The sequence below is a fragment of the Mobula hypostoma genome, chromosome 12, assembly GCF_963921235.1.
Source record: "Mobula hypostoma chromosome 12, sMobHyp1.1, whole genome shotgun sequence".
NCBI classification, from domain to species: Eukaryota; Metazoa; Chordata; class Chondrichthyes; order Myliobatiformes; family Myliobatidae; genus Mobula; species Mobula hypostoma.
In genome coordinates, this window is record NC_086108.1 from 58,509,638 (window position 1) to 58,532,160 (window position 22,523).

Below are 22,523 nucleotides of genomic sequence, written 5' to 3' on the forward strand. Positions count from 1 at the left end.
AGGGGCTCCTCTTGTTCCAACATTTTCGAAGTCCTGCCTCTCCATGGGTCATACAGTGGCATGCAAAAGTTTGGGCACCCCTGGTCAAAATTTCTGTTACTGTGAATAGTTAAGCGAGTAAAAGATTACCTGATTTCCAAAAGGCATAAAGTTAAAGATGACACATTTCTTTAATATTTTAAGCAAGATTACTTTTTTATTTCCATCTTTTACAGTTTCAAAATAACAAAAAAGGAAAAGGGCCCGAAGCAAAAGTTTGGGCACCATACATGGTCAGTACTTAGTAACACCCCCTTTGGCAAGTATCACAGCTTGTAATCGCTTTCTGTAGCCAGCTAAGAGTCTTTCAATTCTTGTTTGGAGGATTTTCACCCATTCTTCCATGCAAAAGGATTCTAGTTCTGTGAGATTCTTGGGCCGTCTTGCATACACTGCTCTTTTGAGCTCTATCCACAGATTTTCGATGATGTTTAGGTCGGGGGGACCAAAACTTTCAGTTTGTGCCTCTTGAGGCAGGCCATTTTTTTACAGACGGTGTGATGTTTGCTTCCAGAATTTGCTGGTATTGAACTGAATTCATTCTTCCCTCTACCACTGAAATGTTCCCTGTGCCACTGGCTGCAACACAAGCCCAAAGCATGATCGGTCCACCCCCGTGCTTAACAGTTGGAGAGGTGTTCTTTTTATGAAATTCTGTACCCTTTTTCTCCAAACATACCTTTGCTCATTGCGGCCAAAAAGTTCTATTTTAACGACTTCAGTCCACGGCGCTTGTTTCCAAAATGCATCGGGCTTGTTTAGATGTTCCTTTGCAAACTTCTGACGCTGAATTTTGTGGTGAGGACGCAGGAGAGGTTTTCTTCTGATGACTCTTCCATGAAGGTCATATTTGTGCAGGTGTTGCTGCACAGTAGAACAGTGCACCACCACCCCACAGTCTGCTAAATCGTCCTGAAGGTCTTTTGCAGTCAAACTGGGGTTTTGATTTGCTTTTCTAGCAATCCTACGAGCAGTTCTCTCAGGAAGTTTTCTTGGTCTTCCAGGCCTCAACTTGACCTCCACCGTTCCTGTTAACTGCTGTTTATAATTACATTACGAACTGAGGAAACGGCTACCTGAAAACGCTTTGCTGTCTTCTTATAGCCTTCTCCTGCTTTGTGGGCATCATTTATTTTAATTTTCAGAGTGCTAGGCAGCTGTTTAGAGGAGCGCATGGCTGCTGATTGTTTGAGGAGTCAGGGTATTTATGAAGCTTTGAAATTCCCATCACCTGGCCTTTCCTAACAATGACTGTGAACAAGCCATAGCCCTAACAAGCTAATTAAGGTCTGAGACCTTAGTAAAAGTTACCTGAGAGCTCAAATCTCTTGGGGTGCCCAAACTTTTGCTTGGTGCTTCCTTCCTTTTTTTCACTCTAAAATTGTACAAAAAAAAACACTAATCTTGCTTAAAATGTTGAAAAGAATGTTTCGTCTTTAACTTTATGACTTTTGGAGATCAGTTCATCTTCTACTCACTTAACTATTAACAGTAACAGAAATTTTGACCGGGGTGCCCAAACTTTTGCATGCCACTGTACAGCAGTTTTCTAGTAATTTTCCCACTTCATTTTCTCTAGAACCACATTTCACAATATCCTGTTTTTAATTAACTTTGGATGTTGGAGGCCCTCTCTGGACTCAGTATGCATTTCCACAGTTTGTTGTTTCCTTCATAACCAATCTTGCACGGCCATTGTGGAATTTCTGCAGCATTGTTATAGCCACCATCTGATTCAAGCTATAGTTGGCCTTTCAGAGAAAAGGATACAAACTTTTCCAGCTCTAAGTAAATTAATTCCTATTAAACCTCAAAATAAGACTAATGTCCATTGGTAAATTTAATCTTAGAAATGTACCAGTATATCTTGATCTATTTTGTCTTTGATCTTTTACCATTTCTGAACTTAAAAAAAAATTCTTGGACTGGCAGTTTTAAACTCCATTCTCTTGCGAATAAAAGAGCTGTCAGTGGAGTTAATCAAGTTTATGGTTCCTTCTTTCCTGACAAAACCAGCCATGCAGGAAGAGCCAGTTCAAAGTACGATGTGTCTCAGACTTGCTATAGCTGGATGTTGAGCTAGCTCTGAATAACTGTCCGTAGATTGCAGAGGTTAAACAGAACACATTCTTGGTTTGTATAGTTTTTGGGCTTACAGAGCGTTGCAGTAATATTTTACAAAAAGGTAAATGGATACAGCACTCGGGGAAAGAAACTGCACATTTTATGCATTCCATTGAAAGAAAAGAACTGCATGTCTTTGCTTTGAAATGTTACCCAGACATCCCACTTCTCCCGGAGGTTCCGGGAGTCTCCCGCATATTGATAGCAGCTCCCTGACGCCTGCAAAATTATATACAATAACCCGGAAATCGATTTTTGAGGTGGGGAGGGGTGGAGCGGGGGAGGGAGAGAGGGAGGGAGAGAGAGAGAGAGAAAAGAAAAAAATCAAAATGCAAACAACAGGAATTCTGCAGATGCCGGAAATTCAAGCAACACACATCAACGTTGCTGGTGAACACAGCAGGCCAGGCAGCATCTCTAGGAAGAGGCGCAGTCGACGTTTCAGGCCGAGACCTTTGTGCTAAGTAGACCTATCAGTTTTCTCTGTGGGCGGGCTTTACAGTCGACCTCTCTCTCTCTCGCTTTCATTGTCTACCAGTTCAGTTTAGTGTCCTGCAGCGCCATGGCAGAGTGTTCCAAAAAAAGAAAATATAAAACGTACTTCACCCCAGACTATACTAAATTGTACCCCTGCCTAATAGGGGTCAAAAATAATGACAGTGTTGCTCGCTGCACTGTTTGCAACAGTGACTTTTCCATTTCCCATGGTGGGTTAAATGACTCTAAAAGACATGTTGAGGTGAGTTTAATAGGTGTCATTCATTCATTAACATATCTAAAAAGCTCCCTGTAGACTTAAAGTTCTAATAGAATAAAAAAGACTTCATGATAATATAATATAATATAATGTAAGTACATATTTTAATGTCACATTTTCTGCATAAGACAATAGAATAAGGATACACCTTATGCTTTTAGGGATCACAACATATTAGGGAGGTTAAGTGCAGGGAAGGCTGCTCAAGTATTTCACAGTTCTTTTCAGCAGAAAACCAAAGTCTGACAGAGAAGGTTACTAGAGGTGTACTTTACATCTTTCATCGTTCAGCATAACCTGCCATTCCAGGTGTGTAAACGCCCAGGCAAGTTATTCAGGAAAATGCTTCCTGATTTAGAAATAGCAAAAAACTGTGCCTGCTCATTAACCAAGACAGCAGCTATTGTGAACATGGCACTGGAACCTGAATGTTCAGAGGATCTGTACAAGTTCATCCAGAAAGAAAAAAGGTCATACAGTATTTTGGTTGACAAAAGCAACGATGATATGTGTGAGAAGGAATCTGCCATTTTAGCCAGGTACTATAATGAAACACAGGATAAGGTAACAGTTGGATTTGTAGACATGCCAGTGTGCAATGATGCCAAAGCTGAAAACATTCGACTGCATTGCATCATCCATGCATGACAAAGGCCTTGAATGGTCTAATAGTGTAGGATTTAGCAGTGGCAACTGCAATGTGATGATTATCAAAAACAACTCTGTCTTATCAAGAGTGAAAGGACAGGCCCCTCATATTTACAGCGTTGGCTGTCCAAGTCACCTGGTCAACATTTGTGCCAAAACTGCTGCTAAGGAGCTCTCAGTGTCACCTGAAGAACTGCTCATTGACATCTACTACTACTTTGAGAAAAGTTCCAAATGAACCTAAAACAGTTTCAAGAGTTCTGCGATGTTGCCCAGTAGAGAGTACAAAAACATTGTCCTGCACGCTGGCTTTCTTTAGGAAAAGGTTTGGACCATCTGCTCCACCAGTCTTTATTTCATATTTTGAGTCAAAGAGTGAGAATCAGAAGTCATCTCATATTCAGAAGAGGCTGAAAGACCCCCAAATGAAAATATACACATGCTTTCTCCATAATGTCACACAATGTTTTGACAAATTCAATTTGATTTTTCAAAACAAGGCACCTATCCTCTTCAAGTTGGATCAGAGTGTAGAAGAGCTCCTGCATGACATAGCAAGCAGATTTATTGAGCCAAAGGTATTGAGAGAACAGAACATTCAGGAGATAGATGTGAGCAACCCTGAAATTCACCGCCCAGATGAAGAGCTTTTTACTGGGTACCTGGCAAGGAGGTAGTTGCTAAGCGAGGAAGCACGAAAGATTCCCCCCCCCCCCGCCCCATATAAGACAAAGCAGTTCTTCAAAGATGCCAGAGCGTTCTATGTCAGGTGCTTTCAAAAAATCTTGGAGAAGTTGCCAATGAGAGACCAAATCTTGAAAAATACAGAGAGCCAAGATGAGGTGAATCCAGACCAGATTTTGATTTTGACTTTGGCAGAGAGATTTCCAAATGTGATCAAGGCAGATGCAAGAGAACAGCTCCACTTGGAAGTCCTGGATTATGTCTCAACTAACCTTGAAGGACTGGTGCCAAGCTACAAAAGTTAGCCAGTTGATGAGTTCTGGGGGAAGCTGTCTACAGTAAAACCTGTGAGCACAGGGCAGTTGAGATTTAAAGAGCTCTGCCAGTTGATGAAGCTGCTTTTGGTGCTGCCAAATTCTAATTGTGATGTAGAAAGGGCATTCAGCATGGTGCGTCACATTAAGACAGAATTCAGAAGTCAGCTGTCTCACAAAACACTTGTGAATCTGACGTTGTCATGGTCCGGATCGGGGTCCCTTTAAATTTACCTTGTTTACATTATGATCCGGACCATTGACTCCCTGTTTCCCTTTGGTTCCCTGTTTTCCCGTGTCCCTCGGCTTTGGTGATTGGAGGCAATTTACTCTCAACTGAACTGGTAGTTTATAGTCTCCGGCTTTCAGCTGTTCGGTGCGAGAGCATCTGCAAAGCCATCAAAGGTACGGTGTGCCGATGTCATCTGGCCGGAGCAAGCCTTGTCTCCGCCCGAAGCGAGTGCCGGTAATTCTCCTTTCCTCACCGGAGCAACCCTGTCCAGTTACCTCGCCAAAGCGAGCCTGCAAAGTTTCCACACCGAGGTGGGTCCGTCAGTTAACCCACCAGAGGGAATCAAGAACCGCTGTCTACTGTTCCCGGGCCGAGTTGAGAGCTCGCCACTACCCGGAGGCTCCAAGTCAAGTCCTGGCCCCGGCAGCTTCCAAGTTCCGAGTCGAGTCCCGGCCCTGGCGGTCTGTGATTCCTGTCCTACCCATGCACCCCCCCCCGTCTGAATCCCTTCTCTGCCCCTCTCGCCTCTAGCCCTCGTCTGCAGCCCTCGCCTGCACTTCGGTCTGGTTCTATCGCTGGAGCTAGATAGGTACTGTCTGGTGTTCTTTCATGTTGGTCTTGTCTTGTCCTCGCCTCCATGGGGGTAAGTCTGGCCGTCTTGCCGTTGCCCCGTGGGGGGTCATGTTTCCCGGCCCTATGTCCTGTACCCAAGGAGGGGTCCCGACTCTGTGTTCTGTGTATGTGTCCATGGTTCCATGTACCTGCTCCCCGAGACTGAGGCTCTGTGTTCCCATGTTCCTCCTCTCCCTAGCCCATGTCATGTCCTTGCCTGGTTCTGGGGTCCGAGCCCGAGGCAAGACCCAGGTACTGGGTCCTTGCCCAGTCTCTGGCTCGAAGTCCATACCCTAGCCTCTTCATGTCTCCACTAGTTCTGGGATCCAATTCTGAGTCCTAGCCCAGACCCCTAGTCCCAGCCTAGTCGTAGTCCTGAGTCCTTGTCCAATTCGCTACTCCTGCTCCTGCCTTGCTCTCCTGGTATCGAACAATAAACTAAATCTAAGTAATCTCACAAGATGTGTCTTGCATTTGGGTCCACCCTTGCTCCCATTGTGACAGATGTCTTGCAAAATTAACAAATTCATTGACACAGACTGCTATGAGGTTGAGACTTCCAGCAAAATGCTCAAATCTTCCAAGCAAGCCACATCACATTACAAGGAAAGTTTGCAAAAGAAATAGAAAAAGCTATTTGCATTAGCATTGAGACTGCCAACAAAATACTCAACAAGGAATATATATACGTAAATATTTTCAATATGTGATCAAATAAATTGTTGTGTTCTTTCATAATCAAATGTCCTGTATACATGCACCCTTGAAGTTGACCAGGGTGGGGGGAGGTGATATGGGGTTGCCGGGGGGTGGGGGAGGGTGCGTAGGTGGTGGTGCTACCTCCCTGAAGTGAGTTTTTGCAGGGTGGGATGTCTGGTTAACTCTGTTTCTTTTCCAGCAGGAGTGCCCTGACTTCCTGAATATTTGCAGAAAATTTTTCTTCTATATTATAGTACTGTGCAAAAGTCTTGGACACATGTATATGGTTAGGGTGCCTAAGACTTTTGCGCAGTACTGTATTTGTCAACGTGGATCAGAGAGCGACTTTGCAAATCTGGCAGGAGCAGAGGATGTTGGGATTGACGAGAGTGGAGCACTGTGGGAGGGGTGTGGGACAGGTGACAGAGTATGAGAGACAGGTGGTGCGGGTGCAGACACACCCATCCCTGAGACCTCAGGCAAGGTAATTTGATTACAAACAATTTGTTTATTATTCGTTACAGAATATCTCTCTGTTGTTTCCAGCGCTCTCCCCTCTCTCTCCCCCTTTCACAACCATGATTTCCCCTCTCCCTGCCCTCTTCACACTCTCAGTTCTCAATAGAGGCCCATGTTAGGATCAGGTTTATCAGCACTCACACATGCCAGGAAATTTGTTGTTTTTTTTTGGCAGCAGTTTTCTTTTGCACAGTACGGTATATATTCCATTTTATTTGGCACAGTAATGTTTGGGCCTTTCTTTCTCTCTGATTGCAGGCTTGGCATTTGCATCTGGTCTGGCAACTGCGATGACAATTACGCACTTACTGAAGTCTGGTGATAGCATTATTTGCATGAATGATGTATACGGAGGTATGCTTTGAATTTCATTTTCATTTATAAGAACATAATAATGTTTTATAAAGACCTGTTTAAACTACTTACATGTCAGAATTTGGTTAACAAGCAGCTAAAATGCTTGCCGGCTTTCCAACTGAGATACCAAGAGAGTCTGTCAAGAATGTTTGTCCATGAATGTTGCTGATGTGTTTATGAATAAATATACAGATCAGATCTGACCCTGAGTCCTGAAGAAGGGTCTTGGCTCAAAACATCGTCAGTTTAATTATTTACATAGGTGCTGCCTGATCCACTGAGTTCCTCCAGCATTTTAGGATTAGGACCCTACTGTCTTTTTTTAATGGAAAGAGCAGATATGCTTATTTGTTGAGTATATACAAACTCCTTTACAGACAGAGGGTGGATTTGGACCTGGTTACCTGTGCTGTAAAGTGTTGTGCTGATGACTATGTTACCATACCATCCTTTTCTGCCAAGTTGAGGCAAACCGAACACCCCTCCAGTTACTTGGTTGCTTTTTGGGAACCAGAGGGAAAACAGAAACCCCGGATACTGCATGAAGCCTTTATTGCACATGTGCACACAATTTCCGATTTACCTCTGTCTCGTTTAAATCCTTTTGACTGCCTTAGTAGGGAAATTGTCCAAATGCATGTTTGGACAGGGTTGGCTGATTAGGTATGTTTTGTCAGTTGAACTGGTTACTCAGTGAGTGGTGGTCTTTGTATTTCTCAAACAGGGACTATTTTGGCATTAAAACCTTCAATGTGAGCGCTACCATTATTATAAAGCAGATACATTTACGATACCATGTTGTGTCTTTTCATACACATATATGCACAGCTGCATGGGTGCTTCGAGCAGTGCTTCCTACACTCATTATTGGAGTCCTCTTCTCTCTATCCCTTCACTTGAAGTTTAGTAGACATTTGGAGCACAAAAGACTGCATGGCTTAAAATATTATGGTATCTGGGGACGTAGGATATGGCCTTTTGTTGTTATCCTTATGGTGTTTGAGAAATCGTGATCTGTATTGCCTTTAGTGTAAGGAGAGTATATAAGATCTTGCTCTAACAACAAAACATAGTATTATACAATATGTTTTTAAGATCTGGTTAATCTTGTATTTTAGGAACTAACAGGTACTTCAGCAAAATTGTTTCAGAAATGGGTTTGGAAACATCTCTCGTTGACTGCACATCATTGAAGTGCCTGAAGGAAGCAATTAAACCAAACACCAAGGTAGATGAACTTTGTGCAAGATTTTAAAAAAGCACTTGTAGACTTTTTATCTGGTTCTTTCCATCTTGATTATTTTGTATAGCCATCGTGGTCAATTATTGTAACAGCAATCAGTTCACTTACCTTGTGCAATTTTCTTTGCGATAACTACAATGTGGAATGGTGCAATATCTTTAAAATAAGATTAATTCACAACTAGGAAAGATCGTCAGCGATTTTCCAAGATTAAAATTGATGCTTGAAATGTCATTTTGAAGGTGTGGATTGGCAGGTTGCCTGCTGGGATGACCTTTACAATCCTATACAAATCAAGGGACAGTTGAATAGAATTGGTTTGTAAACAAAAGTAGGGTGGCGTATTTTATTTTCCAGAAATACAAAACTGAGTTTCACTGAAAAATTAAATTTGTTCTTTCCTGTAGTTTCAGGAAGAATATAATGAGGGAGACATAAGTTTTGACATTTCCTAGGAGGAATGTGTTTGATTGGATTGGTCTGTTTCTGGAAAATAGAAGAAATGAAAATAGACAAAATATACAAAAACCGAAAACTGTCAGGTCAACAGAAAAGATCATTGGCTACAGCCTACCAGCTCTGCGGTGCAGGTTTCCCCTGTTTCCCCAGAAGGTACAGCGTTCCTATGAAATGGTTCGTAAACTGGAATGTCGTAAAGTGAAGAAGCAATTACCATTTATTAATATGGGAAAAAATTTTGAGCGTTCCCAGACCCAAAAATAACCTACAAAATCGTGCTAAATAACGCATAAAACCTAAAATAACAGTAACATATAGGAAGAGCAGGAGTGATATGATAAGCACACAGCCTATATAAAATAGAAATACTTTTCTGCAGCACTGTCTAGCGCAGCGAAAATCTCACGGAAGCGCTTGGCAAAAACACAGCGCAAGCGCTCTCAGCAGAAACACGCTCTCCAGTAACCTTTAAGCTATGAAGCTGCCAAATCATACCAAATAATATAAAAGTACACAGTCTATATAAAGTAGAAATAATATATGTACAGTGTAGTTTCACTTACCGGAATCAGGAAGACTCTAATAAATTGCAGTTTCGTCACAGTTAAACACTTATACGAATAACCACCTAACACAATTGGCAATCGCCTCTGATCTGGGCCGACATTTACGTGCCAGGCGGCACCTAAATAATTAGCTTGATTATTTCGGCTTTTTTCTTAAAGATGTGCTGGGTGTGTTCCGACTACTGCTGCACCACTGCATTCATCACGGCAATGTATCGGTCCGCGGCCCGGAGATGGTGACAACTGCTTAAATTATGAAGCTGCCCTCGCCTCAGAAACCGATCAAACCACCCATGACTACCTTTAAGTTCCACTTTCACAACACTTTCATCACCATCGTCCAGTGCTTTCTGTTTCAGCTTATTAAAAAGACTGACTGATTTCTCCTTGTATAAGGAAACTTAACGGAACACCACGCTTTGTACACCCATCAATCCACTCAAGCAATAGACTTTCCATTTTATCCATTATTGGATGCCGACTAAGAGAGACCACTTTGCTACGAGCAGAACCATCAGTAATATCGGCAGCTTTCAAAATTCTTTCTCTCTGCGTATAAATAGTGCGAATGGTGGACGCAGGCAAGTTCAACGCGCAGTGTCCTTACTTTGTTCACCACAATCAAAACGCTTAATTATGTCTAGTTTTACGCTAAGTGTAACACCCTTACGAGCTTTTTTAGACTTTTCCGATACCTTAGAACTCATCTTGCTAACGGATACACAAAATAAATCGAGATAAAGCACGTGTTTAAGCAATGCCAGCTAGAATGCAGTTCCAGGGGAGGAGCTTGGCTGTTCGGGCGTGCGCTATCTTTTTTCACACGCTGCCTTTTTTCGTAACAGTGAAAACACCTTCTGTTAGTGAAAACAGGTAACTAATGTAGGTCTTTAATAACAGTGAGGTTTCTGCAACGTTCGGAAAACGGGGGCGACCTGTACTTATATGTGTTCAGAACAAAGAAGCTGGTAGGAAAATTCATTGAGGACACTATCCACCCTGCAAACTTACTTTTTCAAAAGCTGCCTCCTAGAACATGTTATAGGGTTAATTAAAACAAAAACTTCATGACATCTTAAATTTTTCTACCCCCAGGCAGTTAATCTGATCAACCATTCTAGTTAACCCCCTCACCCCCCAACCTTTCTGTTTATTACCCCTATCACTCGACTGCTCTATTAACACTTCAAACCACTTTTTCTAGTGTTGTTTACTTTGTAAATACATGCTGGTATTTATGTATTTATACACCTTTTATCCTATTTCTGTACTTCAACATCTGACTTTATTTTTATATAATTCTCTGTACTTCATAATTGTTGAATGACATTGTCTTCTGTTGCATGTTACACCCTGGCCAACACATCACTGCAAATTTGTAATACATGTAAATGTATGTAGCAGATAAAGTTCATTCTTGATTTTTGATCCATACCCTAACCCTTCTCTGAACTCTTGAAATGATTATTTTGCAATATTCAAGGACTGGTAAATCAGAATCAGGTTTGTTATTGTAAGACCGTAAGACCATAAGACAGGAGCAGAATTAGGGCCATTCAACCCGTTAAGTCTTCTCCACTGTTCCATCATGGCTGATTTATATTTCCCTCAACCCCATTCTCCTGACTTCTCCCCGTAACCTTTGACACCCTTACTAATCAAGGTCTGATCAATGTCCACGTACCCAATGACTTGGCCTTCACAGTCGTCCATGGCAATGAATTCCACAGATTCACTACTCTCTGGCTAAAGAAATTGCTCTGTTCTAAATAGATGGTCCTCTTTTCAGAGGTGGTCCTAGACTCTCCCACTATAGGAAACATCCTCTCTACATTATCACTGACATATCATGACATTTGTTGTTTTGCAGGCTGCAGAAGCGCTCTTCAGACTAAAGGAATGATAAATTTACAGACCCAAAGTACAAATGGGGAAATTTCTTTGAAAACCCATAGTGCTTTCATTGTAGATATGTAACAGTGCTTCCCATCTCCCCCTTGAAGGTTTCCTTTTAATGTCCTCACATTGAATTAAACATACGGAGATGGCAATAAACAACAGGAATTCTGCAGATGCTGGAAATTCAAGCAACACACATCAAAGTTGCTGGTGAACGCAGCAGGCCAGGCAGCATCTCTAGGAAGAGGCGCAGTCGACGTTTCAGGCCGAGACCCTTCGTCAGGACTAACTGAAGGAAGAGTGAGTAAGGGATTTGAAAGCTGGAGGGGGAGGGGGAGATGCAAAATGATAGGAGAAGACAGGAGGGGGAGGGATAGAGCGGAGAGCTGGACAGGTGATAGGCAAAAGGGGATACGAGAGGATCATGGGACAGGAGGTCCGGGAAGAAAGACGGGGGGGGGGTGACCCAGAGGATGGGCAAGAGGTATATTCAGAGGGACAGAGGGAGAAAAAGGAGAGTGAGAGAAAGAATGTGTGCATAAAAATGAGTAACAGATGGGGTACGAGGGGGAGGTGGGGCCTAGCGGAAGATAAAGAAGTCAATGTTCATGCCATCAGGTTGGAGGCTACCCAGACGGAATATAAGGTGTTGTTCCTCCAACCTGAGTGTGGCTTCATCTTTACAGTAGAGGAGGCCGTGGATAGTCATGTCAGAATGGGAATGGGATGTGGAATTAAAATGTGTGGCCACTGGGAGATCCTGCTTTCTCTGGCGGACAGAGCGTAGGTGTTCAGCAAAGCGGTCTCCCAGTCTGCATCGGGTCTCGCCAATATATAAAAGGCCACATCGGAAGCACCTTTCGCAGTATATCACCTCAGCCGACTCACAGGTGAAGTGTTGCCTCACCTGGAAGGACTGTTTGGGGCCCTGAATGGTGGATCTCCCAGTGGCCACACATTTTAATTCCACATCCCATTCCCATTCTGACATGTCTATCCACGGCCTCCTCTACTGTAAAAATGAAGCCACACTCAGGTTGGAGGAACAACACCTTATATTCCGTCTGGGTAGCCTCCAACCTGATGGCATGAACATTGACTTCTCTAACTTCCGCTAGGCCCCACCTCCCCCTCGTACCCCATCTGTTACTCATTTTTATGCACACATTCTTTCTCTCACTCTCCTTTTTCTCCCTCTGTCCCTCTGAATATACCTCTTGCCCATCCTCTGGGTCACCCCCCCCCCCGTCTTTCTTCCCGGACCTCCTGTCCCATGATCCTCTCGTATCCCCTTTTGCCTATCACCTGTCCAGCTCTCGGCTCTATCCCTCCCCCTCCTGTCTTCTCCTATCATTTTGCATCTCCCCATCCCCCTCCAGCTTTCAAATCCCTTACTCACTCTTCCTTCAGTTAGTCCTGACGAAGGGTCTCGGCCTGAAACGTCGACTGCGCCTCTTCCTAGAGATGCTGCCTGGCCTGCTGCGTTCACCAGCAACTTGGAGATGGCAATAAGATGGATGCACCAAATCTAAGACCAGACTTAAAAGGATGTAGGTTGGAAATGGGAAAATAAGTAATGATAAAATCCTTGAAATAAACTTCACCAAATACTCTTCTATTCATGAAAAATAGTCTTAATTTAAAAAAAAACTGATAAAATGTCTCCACTAATCCATAGCTGTTCACTACTGCTGTCACAGAGAAAGTAGTTGTCTTTATTCTTTACCTTTCTCTAAAAAGCAGATTGGGGAAACCCCTATCTCTAAACTGTTATGGTTAATTTTACAGCTTGTCTGGATTGAGACTCCTACTAACCCAATGATGCGTGTTGTTGACATCAAAGCTTGTGCTGAAGTTGTACATGAGCATGCAGACATCATTATGGTGGTGGACAACACCTTCATGTCTGCCTATTTCCAGGTAATACGAATCATCTAAATTTCATTATTCTTTCACATTTACAGTATGGATACAATTTTCCTGAGTTATGTGTGACTTGTTTTGACTCTGCACATGGTCTCTGGCTTATCAGATTATAGTTAGGCAATTTTATTGAGCTATGCTATCCTGGATAGTTGAAGGATTTGCCAGAAATATAGACAATTGAACATCCTTCTATCTATGCAGTAACGTTTAAATGTTTGTTACACCAGCATATCCATACATTCCAGAAAGTTTTCAGCTATAAATGTTTGACAAACTGACTTCTACCTCATCAAGGCCACACAGTGGCTCTCAGATACCTTTGTTCACTTGCCCCAGAACCAGGACCTCACTGAGAAACATCTGGCCACCATCTCCTACATCATCACCAACCTCATCATCTCTGGAAATCTTCCCTCTACAGCCTCCAACTCTTTGTTCCCCAACCCTGCATTGCTTGTTTCTACCTCTAAACTAAGATCCACAAGCCTAACTGTCCCAGTAGACCCAGTGTTTCTGCCTGCTCCTGCCCCCACCAAATTTGTGTCCTTGTATCTTGATTCCATTTTGCCCCGCTTGGTTCAGTCTTTTTCCTACCTGCATCAGTGACACTTCACACACTCAACAACTTCAACTTTCAGTTCCCCAACCCTGACCGCTTCATTTTCACCATAAACATCCAATCCGCGTACACTTCTATCCCACATCAAGGCTCTCCACTTTTATCTTGATAAAAGACCCAACTGATTCCCCAGCACCACCATCTTCCTCTGATTGATACAACAGGTTCTCACCATAACAACTTCTCTTCAGCTTTATCTAGACTGAATGTGTAGCCATGGGCACTGGCATGGATCCCAGCCATGCATGCCTTTTCACTAGCTTTTCACAGATTTATATTTCTGAGGAAGCAACATTTTTGAAAAAAATTGTTCAATAACATTAAATACACAACAGTTGAGTTTGAGTATAATCTGCTGGAGGAACCCAGCAGGTTGAGCAGCAACTATAGAGAAGGGGTGAAAGAATTGCTGACATTTTGGATTGAAACTGGGCATCTGCCTCAGGACTTCAATTTTTTTTTTAAGTAGAAGTAATTTTACATGAATCCTGTGAGTTTAAAGGGAGCATAGGGAACTGGGTCCTGGTGAGCTTAAAGGGAGGATGGCGAACTAGAAACTGAACCGTCTGGAATGCTAAATAATTGGAGAGCGAATTACTGGAGTTCAATAAGGTGATTGATAAAGCCTCTTTCTATGGATTGAGGTGCAGATATTTGTTTTTGTTGATGTTTAACTGGACATGTATATGTGCATCTGGAGACTGATTTGACCTGGCTTATGGTTCTACTGGCCTGCAACTTGTGTATAAAGTAGCTATATTGCACCAAGGATATCTGTCACCCAGAAAAAAGGTGTCTTCTTCAGGATGTGAAATGAAATGTTTTTCACAGGAAGGGGTGAGGAAAAAAAAATCCTGTGCCACAGCTTCTAGTGTTTTGTTAGATGTTTCACTTAAACTGGAGTAGCTTGTTAAAGTGGGTAGGGTAGGAAATACCAGGTTAATATGCTTGAGTAGGATCTTTTAATATTTCCAGTGTAGATTGTGAATGCAGTTTTAATATGTCAACATACATACCATCTATTTAACCATTGTTTTACAACAATTCTCAGTATTTTGGAAGACCATATTTGGTATTTCAGTTAATTTCATGGTCTAGTTAAGAAAATGTTTATTCTGATGATCTATCTCCTATTCCTTTAGCGTCCTTTGGCCTTTGGTGCTGACATCTGTATGTATTCTGCAACAAAGTATATGAATGGTGAGAGAATCTAGAATTTAAAACATTACGTTTGCATTTAATGTTGAGATCTGATGTCTGAAGATAGAGGAAATTCTGCTCTAACGTAGTGATTATTTGTGTTAATGGTTACAAACGTTAGAAGAGCTAGAATTTCAGCACCTTCAGACTCCAGTTGTCAAATCACTCATGGAGCTAGAATAATTAAGTATTATTCAAAAGCTGCACATCTTCAGTTTTCCTGTGTTGCTGTAAATCTCTGCTTAGAATAGCAATTTTTAAGGCATTACTTTGCATAACAAAGTCTAAATTTTCTTTTTCACTTTATTTAAGCGCAGCGCCATTATTTAAAACTTTGTCTACCTGCACTGCTTTGTGACCATCAGACTTCTGTAGTCATGGTGGATACCAGCCTCTGTCTCTACTTTCTCTTTAGCAGTTTTATCACTAGTTCTCTTGATTTTTTTTCCTACCCTTTTAACTGATTTTTTTTAAAGATTGGCTGTTAACTCTTATTGGTCCTGTCTTTTCCCCTCTACTTGATCAACTGCAATCCAAGGAACGTGATTAAAGTTGAAGTAGGAGCAAACTGTTCCGCCTCTGGTCCCTTCACAGCCATTCAGTATCTTTATTGCCGCTTTGTTGCTCGAAAGCCATCATTCCTTGATTCCCTTAATAAATATACAGTACCTATTAAAAGTATTCACTCCCCTTGGAAGTTTTCAACATTGTTTTATTGTTTTATAACATTGAATCACAGTGCATTTAATTTGGCTTTTTTGACACCGATCAACAGAAAAAGACTCTTTTCTGTCAAAGTGAAACAGATCTCTACAAAGTGATCTAAATTAAATACAAATCTAAGACCCAAAAAGATTGCGTTAAGTATTCATACCCTTTAACATAACACACCAAATCGTCACTGGTGCAGCCAATTGGCTGGAGAAGTCATGTAATTAGTTAAATTGAGACCTGTTTTTGGAGACTTGTGTGCAGTCAAGGTGTTTCAATTGACTGTAGTAAAAATACATCTTTATCTGGAAGGTCCAACTGCTAGTGAGCCAGTATCCTGGCAAAAGTTACACCATGAAGACGAAGGGACACTCCAAGCAACTCTGTGAAAAGCACAAGTCAGGAGATAGATACAAGAAAATTTCCAAGTCATTGAATATCCCTTGGAATACAGTTAAGTGAGTCAATAAGAAATGGAAAGAACGTGGCACAACTGTAAATCTACCTAGAGCACGCAGTCCTCAAAAACTGAGTGACCGTGCAAGAAGGGGATAGTAAGGGAGGCCACCAAGAGACCTATCACTACTCTGGAGGAGTTACAACCTTCAGTGACTGAGATGGGAGAGACTGCGCATACAACTGTTGCCTGGGTACTTCACCAGTCGCAGCTTTATGGGAGAGTGGCAAAGAGAAAGCCACTGTTGTGAAAAAAATACTCACGTGAAATCTTGGCTAGAGTTTGTCAGAAAGCACGTGGAGATTCTTAAGTCAGCTGGAAGAAGGTTCTATGGTCTGATGAAAACAGAATTGAGCTTTTTGGCCATCAGACTAAATGCTATGTTTGGCATAAGCCAAACACTGCACATCATCAAAAACACACCATCCCTACCATGAAGCATGGTGGTGGCTGCATCATGCTGTGGGGATGCTTTACTGCAGTAGGTCCTGAAAGACTTGTGAAGGAAGAGGGTAAAATACAGGGAAATCTGGAGGAAAACCTGATGCAATCTACAAGAGAACTACAACTTGGGAGAAGATTTGTTTTCCAGCAAGACAGTGGCCTCAAGAATAAAGCTAAGGCTACACAAGGATGGCTTTAAAACAACAAAGTTAATGTCCTGAAGTGGCTATCCCATTGAGAATTTGTGGCTGGACTTGAAAAGGGCTGTTCACACAGGATCGTCATGCAATCTGACAGAGCTTGAGCATTTTTGTCAAGAAGGGGAAAAATTGCAGTGTCCAGATGTGAAAAGCTGATAGAGACCTATCCACACAGACTCAAGGCTGTAATTGCTGCCAAAGGGGCATCTACTAAACACTGACCTGCAGTGGGTGAATATTTATGCAATCAATTATTGTGTTTTATATTTGTAATTAACTTAGATCAATCTGCTATTTTGAATATGCTTAGCAGCTGTGCCGCTGGTGAAATCTTGTATACAGATACAGATCTGGAGGCCAGGGAAGGATATACTTGCAGAATAGGAAATGCAGCAAAGAATCACCTGACTGGATTCCTGGGAGAGCAAGTTTATCATACATAGAGTGAATATGTAGACTGGTATTATATTTGATGAGATTTCATCAGTGCTCCATTTAATTAGAGCAAGGTTTCCCAACCTTTTTTATGCCATGAACCAATACCATCAAGCATGGAATTCATGGACCCCAGGTTGGGAACCCCTGATAGAGTAAGATATACTCAAATCCGCTCAGAAAAAAAAGGCAAGCATACCGATTGTCTTCTCAAGTACCAGCTGCAGCTGCATTTTGACTTGCAGTGATATGTGTGTAAGGACGCCCAAATCCCTTTAAATATCAGCACATTTTAATTGTGCATCATTTCCAAATAATTTGCCTTTTTCTTTTAACCAAATTGAATTACCTTGTTATTTTCTACATTATATTTTTTCATATATGTTCCATTCACCCAGTGTGTCTTTAACCCCCTTGAAATTTCTTGCACCCTACTCACAGGCCATGACATCACCTCTCTTCACATGGCCAGAAGAATTAAAACTATTCCATTGGTTTTTGCCTTTAATTAATTTTCTGTTATTTGTTTGTGAATTCCTGTTAATATCCACTTTTTCCTAAAATCAATGTATTCCAGTTTATATAGTCCTATTCCCCATTAATAGGATCACTTTTATTGTTCAGCTTTGATGGTGCCCCAGACCTGAAACAGTAACTCTTTCTTTCTATAGATGCTTTTTGACCTGAGTTTTTCCAGCGTTTTCTGTTTTATCTGGTCACACTGGTACTAACACGAAAGAAAAGTACTTTGTATGCATAACCAACTTGCAAGTCACATGAATGTCTATACTTTTTGCCCAACTGCAGTTGGCTTCACTCTTTTAACATTTGATTCTCAGCATATGCCATTTCAAAAATAGCTGGAATTTCTACATCTGTTTCCATTTGTTATAACTTAAGTTTCACATGTGTTGATCTTTAGAATAGTGATGACAAATTCTGGAATATAGACTTCTTAAGTATAATTAAGTGAACTTGCCAGACTTTTGCATGATTTGGACTCCAAGTTGGATCTCAGCTTTACCACCTTCCAGCTGGTATTGTTAAGGAGCCCTTGAGTGCAAAGCCCACTTGACCCTGAAATTACCTGATTCAGTAACTCCATCAGCTTTATGTAACTTTAAATTTAAAATACTTACTCCAGCTTTTTCTTTTAAAGTCATGTGACCAGTGTGTGACCTTTGTCTAACTTAATATATCCCTCAACTTTCTAGGTCATTCTGATGTAGTCATGGGCTTGGCTTCCATGAACCGTGAAGATATTTATCAAAAATTGAAGTTCTTGCAGAACGGTACTGATTTACAACTATTTAAATTCTAAGTAGCTTTATGTAGCTTAAAAACCAATCCAAAATGCTTTTTTAATAGCAGTTTCACTTATTCCATGCCATTAGTCAAAAACTGATTCCACTGCTCTTTTGTAGATTCATCTACATGACTTATATAACGTTAAAACACAATTTGTTAATTAAGTAAACTTTGCAAGTTGATATTCATTGGTGTTTCCATACATGGAAAATCCTACGAAATTTACCCAGTTCATCATGGGTAAAGCCCTCCCCACCACTGAGTACATTTATACAACACGTTGTCGCCGGAAAGCAGCATCCATCATCTCAGGTAATACTCTCTTCTCCCTGTGCCATCGGAAAGGAGGTACAGGAGGTACAGGAGGCTCAGGACTCGTACCACTTGGTTCAGGAGCAGTTATTACCCCTCAGCTATTAGGCTTTCGAACCAGTGGGGATAACTTCACTCAACTTCACTTGCCTCATCGGTGAAATGTTCCCACAACCAATGGACTCAATTTCAAGGACTCTTCATCTCATGTTCTCGATACTTATTGCCTATTTATATTATTATTTCTTTCTTTTTGTAGTTGGACAGTTTGTTGTCTTTTGCACTGTGGTTGAATTATGGTTATACTATTATGGTTATTATTCTGTTACAGATTTATTGAGTAGGCTGGCAAGAAAATGAATCTCAGCATTGTATATTGTGATATATATGTACTTTCATAATAAGTATACTTTGAACTTTAAAGCACAATTTGTTTATTGTTAAGTAAATTTACATCCTACCAAGGTTTGATATGTAGTCATTAATGTGACACTTTTATAGATTTCATAATGCCCCAAGCCTAATAATTTTCCATTTTCATATATCTGTGAATTTTCTTGGATATTAACAACATACTTGATTGTGCAGCTCTGAAGCATTAATAATTTGTAATAGTATTTGTGTTCAATGGCAATCCTCAGTGATTCCCTCAAGTGTTTAAAAACTTTAGCATTTACAGAGCTTTTTATTGGCTCCATCAATTGCTGTTTTTCTAATCCAAAAACACTTTGCTAAAACAAAACCTTCCATTTAACAGCAATAGGCTAAAATATGGTCAGTCTGTGCCCCACATTACTGCTTTGAGATTCCAGAGAATATCTGCAAAGTGAGAGAATTAGTGGAACATGGTGAATGGTATTTAAAAGACAGAGTTATAACTGTGTAAAATATAGTTCATCTTATCAATATAAAATCATGATATAACCATATAACAATTACAGCTGGGAAACAGGCCATCTCGGCCCTTCTAGTCTGTGCCGAACTCTTACCCTATCCTAGTCCCACTGATCTGCACTCAGCCCATAACCCTCCATTCCTTTCCTGTCCATATATCTATCCGACTTAACTTTAAACGACAACATAGAACCTGCCTCAACCACTTCTGCTGGAAGCTCATTCCACACAGCTACTACTCTCTGAGTAAAGAAGTTCCCCCTCATGTTACCTCTAAACTTTTGTCCTCTAATTCTCAACCCATGTCCTCTTATTTGAATCTTCCCCACTGTCAGTGGAAAAAGTCTAACCATGTCAACTCTATCAATCCCCCTCATAATTTTAAACACCTCTATCAAGTCCCCCCTCAACCTTCTACGCTCCAAAGAATAAAGACCTAACTTGTTCAGCCTTTCTCCGTAACTTAGGAGATGAAACCCAGGCAACATTTTAGTAAACCTCCTCTGTACTCTCTCAATTTTATTGACATCTTTCCTATAATTTGGTGACCAGAACTGTACACAATACTCCAGATTTGGCCTTACCAATGCCTTATACAAGTTTAACATTACATCCCAACTCCTATACTCAATGCTCTGATTTATAAAGGCCAGCATACCAAAAGCTTTCTTCACCACCCTATCCACATGAGATTCCATCTTCAGGGAACTATGCACCATTATTCCTAGATCCCTCTGTTCTAAAGCATTCTTTAATGATATCCAAGTAAGAATTTTGTATCCTATCAATAAATGCTATTATGAAAATATGGAATATAAAACATATTTAAACATTTTGATCTAATGACAAGTTTGGAAATACTTTGAAAACACAAGGGAAAGTAAAGCAAAAAGCAGAAAATAGATACCAAAGTATATAAAAGTAATTACCACCACAAATCCAAGTCACATGAGATCAAGGAGAGAATTTTAAAAAATAATGGCAGAGATATTGAATAATCTGGAGATTTAAAAAAATGTTATTAAGAACTGATCATAAGCAACAGAACAACATACTGAAATAAGAACAGGAAAGGTTGGAAATACTTCGTCAATCAGGCAGCGTTCCTAAATCTTTTTTTGATAAAGTTGACTCTAAAATTTCTTCATTTATTTGGCAGAATAAGAATCCGAGACTGGGTAAAATACATTTACAGAAAGCTAAGAGAGATGGAGGTTTAGCATTACCTAACTTTAGATTTTATTATTGGGCTATTAATATTCGACATATGAAATTTTGGTTACTTGACCGGGACATACTATCTATTCCTAAATGGGTAGCATTGGAATTACAATCTGTTCAGGGTTATACACTTGGTTCTATTTTAGGTTCCTCTCTTCCTTTTGATTCGAAACGTCTTAAGCAGGTCCCTAACCCGATAGTTAAATATGCTTTGCGCATTTGGTTTCAATTCAGAAAATTTTTTGATCTTAATCAATTCGGGTTAGCGATTCCTATTTTAGGTAACATATTTTTTCCTCCCTCTTTTACGGATCGCGCTTTTCAAACTTGGAAGACTAAGGGTATTTTACGGTTTTTGGATTTATTTTTAGATGGTTCCCTTATGTCTTTTGAACAATTATCTAATAAATATAACTTATCAAGAATACATTTTTTTAGATATTTACAAGTTAGAAATTTCCTAAGTACTATACTTTCTTCCTTTCCAATGCTTCCTCCTATATATATTTTAGATTCGATAATTAACCTTAATCCATGTCAGAAAGGTGCATCGGCTATGATTTATAATATTATTATGAAACTTAGGAAAGCTCCATTTGATAAGATTAGGGTAGATTGGGAACAGGAATTGGGGCTTACCATTTCTGTGGATGATTGGGGGCAGATTTTACAATTAGTTAATACTTCCTCTATTTGTGCTAAACATTCCCTAATTCAATTTAAAGTGGTTCATAGAGCACATATGTCCAAAGATAAGCTAGCGCGTTTTTACTCGCATATTAATCCTTTCTGTGATAGATGTTCGGGGCAGATAGCCTCTTTAACTCATATGTTTTGGTCTTGCCCTACTTTGGAAACTTTTTGGAGAGATATTTTCAATATTATTTCTAAGGTATTAAATATAGATATCTCTCCTCACCCTATTACTGCTATCTTTGGACTACCTAAAATTTCTAGTAATCTTTCCCCTTCAGCCCGTAGAATGATTGCATTTCTTACTTTAATGGCGAAAAGATGTATTTTACAACATTGGAAAGAGCTTAATGCTCCAACTACCTTTTTTTGGTTTTCTCAGACGATTTTATGTTTGAATCTGGAGAAAATTAGAAGTAACCTTTATGATTCTTCATTTAAATTTGAACAGATTTGGGGACCTTTTATTCGATATTTTCATTTAATGTAATATTTACCCTTCTTGTTTTTTCTTCACTGTTTTAATGGAGGTCGGGATTGAAGACGTGATTTTAAGTTTAACTCTGTTTGGTTTCAAGTTAGCCCATTGCTTTGCTTTGCTTTTAGTTAGTTGCACGGTGGGTTTTTTTTTTGGGGTTTTTTTTTCTTTTTTTTTCCATTGATATATATAAAATCTAGTATACTATTATGTTATCTTGGTTTCTTATGCTTAAATTACATTGTTTGTAGTATTTTCTTTTTGGTATTGTTATCTTTTGGAATTTTATTATACTTTAACATTGTATTAATGTTTATATGGCTTACCTTTTTTGTATACTTACTCAATAAAAAGATTTAAAAAGAAAAGAAAGAATCAGGCAGCATCTGTGGAAAGAGAGAATGTAGGTTGAGACCCTTCATTAAATCTGGGAAAAGAGAGAAAATGAGTGCGTTGTAAATTGCATGGATAGA

At 40.3% G+C, this 22,523-nt stretch overlaps 1 protein-coding gene across 1 annotated transcript in view; it reads left to right on the forward strand.

The window, feature by feature from the left end:
* LOC134354841 (cystathionine gamma-lyase-like) overlaps window positions 1-22,523 on the forward strand; it is a 55,527-nt gene that overhangs the window by 20,070 nt on the left and 12,934 nt on the right. The window contains exons 3-7 of the mRNA XM_063064222.1: window positions 6,887-6,982; window positions 8,104-8,213; window positions 12,941-13,072; window positions 14,840-14,897; window positions 18,359-18,436. Coding sequence (XP_062920292.1) covers window positions 6,887-6,982; window positions 8,104-8,213; window positions 12,941-13,072; window positions 14,840-14,897; window positions 18,359-18,436 — 474 coding nt within the window. The remainder of the gene's footprint in view (window positions 1-6,886; window positions 6,983-8,103; window positions 8,214-12,940; window positions 13,073-14,839; window positions 14,898-18,358; window positions 18,437-22,523) is intronic.